General features: G+C 41.4%; 1 protein-coding gene across 1 annotated transcript in view; it reads left to right on the top strand.

Moving 5' to 3' along the window:
• LOC140945320 (cubilin-like) overlaps nt 1-7,500 on the top strand; it is a 64,790-nt gene that overhangs the window by 29,924 nt on the left and 27,366 nt on the right. Inside the window, exon 5 of the mRNA XM_073394359.1 lies at nt 1,550-1,927. Within this exon, the coding sequence (XP_073250460.1) occupies nt 1,550-1,927 (378 nt within the window). The remainder of the gene's footprint in view (nt 1-1,549; nt 1,928-7,500) is intronic.

Below are 7,500 nucleotides of genomic sequence, written 5' to 3'. Positions count from 1 at the left end.
GTTCATCCTTGGGGTCATCCTTGCCATCCTTTGTTACAGACGAAAGGAAACGGTTTCAATGCTTAAAAATAGTATAAAATAACAAAGCTAGACCATTGTATTGATGCGAGTTCAGGTATAAGCATTTAAAAGATAGCAAATAGCATGACAAACACCTTTTAAATACATAATTTTCACTGTTGTTGTTGTTGTTTTTTTTAATACAAACAGTACCAGAAATTATGTTTGTTGTCTTTTAATTAACAGTTACATGTACCTGTGTGTTGATGCTTGTATCTTCAACAGTGGTGTCGCAACAATCAGGTACGTTATTTTCAGATGATCTCATCGAGATACAACGAACATTACAGTCGAACTTCCACGTGTGTCTATCTCTTGTAAGCGACATTCTCCTCTAAGCGACCGTGTATCCGAACTACCAAAATTTTCTCAGTTAGAGCCCTGTTCTTGGAACCTCTCGAAAACGAACACCTCTTATAAGCGACCGCGACCACCTTTTGCCTTCATGGTTTAATACGTTTCCGTTTTTTTAAACCCCCTGTAAGCGACTACTTGACGCGCGACCACTCAATGTTCGCTGTACATACCAAACCACTTAGAGTAGTTTAACATGGAACAACACGTATACGTAACTTGAAAATTGCATTCAGTTAACGGTAACTCTCTGCTCTGCCAAAAAGAAGATGTAAAAACATGCCCCCTGTGATTTATTACTCGTTTACTGGAGGTCAAGAAGTTTAACAGCATCTTCACCAGGCGGAGTAATAATCCGTGCCCAATTTCTTTCTACAAGAAGATAATCTGTATCTAGAATAATTTTGCTCAGTATTACAACAAATAAAGCTAATTCTCGTCGAACTGATTTGGCTGATTTGTTCTGGTGTTATTTCTTCAGGCAGCCGAGCCATATTTTGTGTCATCTGACTCCGAAAGAAGACAATGCAAGGAGGGTTCTCAATGCATTTTGTCGAAAAATTGAGAGAATTGTAAACTTTTAGACAACAAGTAGTCCCCATTTCAACACACGCGCGCTCGCGTTTCGTTCGCTCTACTGTTCCTGAGGAAAAATGGGGACTACTCGTAGTCTAGTAAACTTTTGAAGCATAAAATTTCTGGGGACGAGGTCTAGATGTAAACATATGAATTGTTCACATGGCACCGGACGAATTTCCGACCGGTTGAATCGTGCGTTTAGGAGATCCGTTAACAAAACCGTTCCAAAATTTGAACGCCAAAACCGAGATAAGGCCGTCTAAATTTTTGTACAGACGAAATTGACCATTCCTGTGTCAACACCATACGCGTCTAAAAGTTTTTTAGGCAAGCGAGTGGTTGAAAAATTCAAGCTGCTTCGTCCGTTCCATGTGAACGAAGCAGAAATATTGAACGGTTCCGTTTGAACAAAGCGTCCGGTCAAATTGGCAATCACCTCAAATAGGGTCACCAAATAACGTAAACTACGTCATGGCTTCTGATCAGATGTAGGACGCCTTTTTTAAGTATATGCGATTAAAAGTTACTTAGTTGATAGTAAGTTTTCTGTTCGCAGCTTGTATCTCTGGCGAAAATCTGAATGGTTTCAGTGGATTCGTTTCAAGTCCAAATTTTCCAAATAGCTTTCCACCGTACAGCAGATGTGTCTGGAATATCACAGTTCCCAGCGGATACATCATTAAACTCAGTTTCCTCAGCTTTCGACTGGGACTAACTCGGTACAGTCAATGTTATTTCTGGTATGATCCAGAAGCCCGTGTTACAGTCACAAATGTTGCTTCAGATGATGGGTATCAACCGTTCATGTTGTGCGGTCCGCAACTTCCATATCCAGTGTACTCAGTGGGGAATTCGATACAAGTTATATTCACGTCTCTGAGAAGTCAATACCCAGGGTTTAATGCAACTTACACGGCTATCACTTATAGTTCAGGTACGTGGTATACATTATTTTTTAAAACATCCATGATTGAGTTAAGATTAAAAAAAAAAAAAGAAAATGACCAACAACAACTTGCCCTATAAAAAGTAATCCAAGAAAGTCTTGGATTCTGTATTCCACGCTTTGGATTCTGGGTTCCAAGTACTGGATTCCGGATGTCAGTGACACTTAGATTCTGGATTCTAATCATAAGTAGGATATCGGATTGCTTGAGTAGAATCACATATTCCAAATCCTAGGATTCCACATTTCACAAGCAAATTGTAAAAAAAGGGTACGAAAACATTTTAATTTCCTTGCTAATGATCTACAGACTAGAGCTTAAGAAAAACGATTCAGTGCTATTTAATGAAATTAGGATGTGGAGATGTAATTTCCGAAAGTGGTATACATCACATTTTGGTATGAACCACGAACTTGGGGTACTAAACATTTTAACAAGGAGGTCTTATTATGCGCCAGCGATTTTATAGCACGATTGTCATTTGTATTAGACCTGTAAGAGTAAATTGTTTTGGACAACTTAACTTTTCCGCGTAGGTTTCAAGCATAAAAACCGGAATTCGAAAACATGTTGTTTACATTTCCTTATAAGTTAACAGCACATCGTAAATGTCCAGAAAATATAGCCTCTGACTAAACTATTATAGAACGATTTATCACTAAAGGCATAGAAAAATCTCAAAATGTACAGTGCATCTCTACTTTTCACATTTCTTGTTCCGTAAGGTATGATTTATGTTTAATTGTGAAAGGGTGCACGAGTCACTGCTAGTTCTTAATTAAATTATCTGTAAAGAATTTTATAAGCAAACGTTAACATCACCATGTACAAACGCTTAAAAAAGACCTGAAATCAGGTACCCAGTCGCTGAGAAAGCCGATTAACAATGTTTTTTTTCTCGTAACGACGTATGATTTTAGCATTTACACCAATTACATTTTGGTGACACAGTGTGGTGACTCAATATTTCATGTCACCAGGCGTACACTACATCAATAGCACTGAAATCGAAACTCTCATCACGCATTTTCTCGTTTTTAACCAATTTTTCGCCTAAGAGATTTTAAAACCACAGGAAACCCATTTTAGAGAAGTACGCTGACTGACATTAATACAAATAATTCCAGAACCTCCTGTGATTATTTCTACTGGTTGTCGCTTATATTTTTACCTGACATGATTTCTTACACTTGATACGAGATATAATAAACAATCTTGCTTAGAAACTGCACATTGGCAGCAAATTTTAAGCTACAGCTAGTACTTGATATGTTATTGTTATCTGTTAATGGAAGATGTATCTAATTTCGCTAGCAATCGGCTTAAATTGAAATCATCACCATCAGAATCGGTTACGTATTCATACTCAGCTTCATCGGCATTTTTGTCATAGTCATCACTGTCATCTTCTTCATAGTCGAATTTTCTCGCAACGTTCGCCCATGTCCGAAAAGCCACAGAGATCCATGCAATTCATGTTAGCCTTACTGCACTGGCAGCGCTTGGTGGTACACTTTTCCTTGACACATTTGCACTTCACGAGATGAATTATGGCCTCGGGGGCAGTGAGTATTGTTGTCATGACGGGAATCCACGCATTGCCGTCGTCTTTCCATTCCCAGCCGAAGTCCTTCGTTGAGGATAAAGCTGGATTGGGGTTCGTGTTACTGTTCCATACTAGTTATTGATAGTCGACAGATCGTATCTATCAAATATAAGGCGGACCTCATCACTGTCGTCATACTTTTCAAAAATTCGGTATGCAAAGTGGTCTGGGACGTCAAAGCAGCCTCTTAAGGACTTTGGCTTATCTAGGGATTGTACCTTAGCCATTGCATCGATGATAGAGACTCTAATTCTTTCTGCCTGACTTGCATTATCTTGAATAGCAGCAGCACTCTGTATCGGCCGGAAGCTTCTCTAGAATGGACAAAAGTGCACTTTTGGCAGGGCATTGTAGCATTTCTCCGTCTGGAGCGAACATAGATATCGGTACCACTGTAAATTCGTTCGCTCCAACAGCTTCTTGGATGTGGATCTCAGGTCGGCTTTTGCATATCACCATCATGTGCGCAAAAAAGTTTCAGTCTTCTTGTAACTCCACCATTTGACCGGCACTAGCCTGGGTGGCAGGCAGGATTTTTTTGCCCGGGGTACTTTTTTGGCGGCGGAGCAGCCACGCGAGGCGAGGAAGCCGCGACGGAAAATCCCGAAATTGACTTGAATACCCACTCTTCTCGAAGGCTCCGCAGCCAAAACAATACAGCACTTCCGCGCTAATCCCACCAGCTACGCAGGCTAGACCGGCACTAGAAACCTTTATCTTCTTCCCCATGGTTTCCCATGTCCTGAGCTTTCTTTTCTTCATCGGAGACCAACGACTGATGTTTCCTGACTTGATGCGATCTTTCACAAAGGTCTCAAACAGTTTCTGGCCAATCTCACTCTGTTCCAAAAGATCCTTCTTGACCTTGCTTGGCATTACAACCTTTGTCACAACATGGAAAAGACTTTTGCTCTGCTCTATGAAGGGATTCGTGAAATTCTAAATCGTGGTTATTACTTGTTCTATGTTTTTCTCTTGGCGAGAAATCATGACAGCAGTTGACAAGGTGTGATGATGAGTACCTTCCTTTGCCAGAGTGGTCTCCGCCACTTTTTTCGCATCCTGGGCAAGCTCAAAAGCGATGAGAAAAAAATTAGTACGGGCGTTTGGATTCAGGGTGACACCAACTAGCCCCCCTGAGACTTTCATTTAGCAATTTATTTCCTGTAAAGCATGGTCCGCACCCAAAGCAAAAAATGGCACACGCAGATTCTAACGACCCAATTACCTTTGAGGAAATCTTCATATTTCTCAGGATCTGTTACTTGTAGCATCTGTATTTCAGCAAGGTACAGTTGAATCATTCTGGCTTAGTTATATAAGACGGGCATGAGTAAAAAAGGTCTTTGTGAACGACTGCGGCGATGTAAGATGCAGCTGCTAGTGCCCTGTTCGGACCGCTCTAATGAACTGGAGTATCTCCATTATCATTCTCATTTAACATTCGAACACCTGGAATTCTGGAATCTGGCTATTTCCTTCCTCAAAGGTCTTCATTTTCCCGATCACATCTAGGGACTCATATGGCCTCTTCCATTCTTGCACTAGCTAATTGGACCTCTTCCTAGGGGCCCGCGTCACAAGCAATTCCCAGCTGCCTTACGCATTCCTCGAGTTGCTCCACCTTCTGTGGATCTTGTTAAGTTAAAAGCTCTCTGGTATACAGGGTAAACAGGACCTGCAAGGTGATCATATGAGCTTCCTCTCCTCTCTTCGCATGATTTCCATCAAGGATTTGCTTCACCGTTTTGGGGCCATACAGCTCAGACTCCGACCAGCAAAGATCGATTCCACTATTCTCAATGAACGAACCAAGTATTCTAAGTTGTGCCATGACCACGTGTAGCTCACCAGGACGAAGAATCATAAAACTGAGGTCGTTTCGAGGCATCTGAAGCTTAATTCTTGACTGGCTAGTACTCACCTTCTATTTTACGTCGGGAAATAACTTGACAAGGCAAAAAGCTTCTTTAGCCATATTTTTCATGACCATTTCCTGAAGGCTTAATACGGACAAACACAATAAATTTTTTAGGAACTGAAAATGTGCTAATATTCTGGATGGGCTTCCTGTGACTTTTTGAAAGCTCTAATTTTGTTACCCAAACAGGAAAAATTTGTGATATTCCTAAATCATCCTGCAACCAACGAGGTAATTTTTTAAAAAATTATCTCGATTTTGCAGGCATTATCAACTTTCAATCAACTACTGGGAGCCTCGTTTTCAAGTCCCAGTAGTCACGTGACCAGAAATTGATACATTTAGTCGTTGTTGGGGCAAATTTTTTTCCTTTTGTTTTTCGTTTTCTCACTTACTTGTTATTGTGTATTCTTTTTCTTTTCGCTCTCCGGTATTTTGTTAATTACGCTCCTTTGTTACGTGCTGTATGTAAATTTCGTTATAGTTTGTTATCTCGCCCCTTATTTTTTACCAGTTTACGTGTCTATTAGTTTAACAGCATTAGTGGCAGTAGATTTTTTTTCTTCGGTGGCCCTGACCACCAACCCTGCCATCCTCAGCATTTGGTAAGCAGTCTCGTTTTCATCGTTTTTCATTAATTTCATTTTGCAGTCGCCTTAAAGAAGTTTTTCTGTATTGTAACTATTATTTTTTCGCTCTTTGTAGGAATTTACTTTTATGGTTCGTTAATAGTAAAAACATTTGCTGATCGTGAACGTGTTGTGTTTTTGGAATTGGCCCTTGCCCGTTCATTTTGTAAATTCCAAATGACGGAGTAAAGTATGGCGCATTCATGGACAGCCTCGAATACCCGCTCAAGCTCTCGGAGAAAAATGGCGAGTTCATTTCAAGAAGAAGCGTTACAAGAAGCTTTATTCAGCTTACGAAAGTCACTGACAGGATATGTTTCAGCAATGACAAGAGCTTGTCAGCAAATTGATCCTCTTCTCGTCGATTACGGAAATCTGGCGAGCGTAAAATCTCTTCAAGCTAGTTTGGATAAGACATGGAACAATTATCGAGAAAGCGTCGCACGTTATCGAAGTCTTGTGGACGAAAACAGCATGGAGATTCACGAAGTGAATAATCAATACGCCTCTCAGGAATTACGAAAGGACAACTACGATCAAAAGATTAAGGAATTCACTATTGCTGCGGCTACACATTTTAACGAGCAAGTATCTCGAGACCTGGCGAACATTGGTTTGGCATCGCCGACACCATCTGTGCGCTCCGTAAGCAGTTGCGCTTCAAAGTTAAGCGAAGCAGGGGAAAGGCTTCACAACACGAAGATGGCGGCGAAAAAGGCTAAAATGGAATGGAAAAGCAAACTGAATTGAAAAGGAAAAGATCAGTGGAGATTGAAATCAAACTTCTTGAAATGGAAATGAACCAGAAACAGTTTGAGTTGAAACAGCAATTAGAGTTGGCAAAGCTCGAAGCTGACAGAGACATTTCCAAAGCGAAAGAGAAGGCTGAATTGGCTGAGCTTGAAGCTAAATTTGCAGAAGCCGAGTTCTCGCAACTTTTGTTAAATAGAGATTTATCACCTAGCCGTGCTCTCAACCCTGTAGAACTGACTCCTGAAATTACTCCTATCACCTCGTCACTCGTGGTCCCGGCTGTATCCACGCAGGCCTCCACGTTTCCAGCCACGCCTAGGCGAGTTTACACGTTTCCCGCTGCACATGAACGAACTCACGCGGATCCGTCACTTACCACGCGAGTTAACACGTTTCCCACCATTGATACTCGAGGTCGCGCGAATTCGACTTTTATTCTCGAGATAACGCGTTACCTCCTATTGCCACGCGTGGTTACGGGAGTCCGACATTGCCCGCACCATTCCTTCCGTCCAAAACCGTGACATCACAGCCCCACAGCTTCCCTTCATGGTCTCTCCCTTTCGTGGCCTCCACGCATGTTTACACTGGCCCAATTGTGTCCGTGCGAGTTCCCACGTCTTCTTCTGCAGATGCCATTCCGGTTACGCC

This window comes from Porites lutea, chromosome 8, assembly GCF_958299795.1.
Source record: "Porites lutea chromosome 8, jaPorLute2.1, whole genome shotgun sequence".
Lineage (NCBI taxonomy): Eukaryota > Metazoa > Cnidaria > Anthozoa > Scleractinia > Poritidae > Porites > Porites lutea.
The sequence above is the reverse complement of the archived record's forward strand: the minus strand, read 5'-3'. Positions and strand labels throughout refer to the sequence as shown.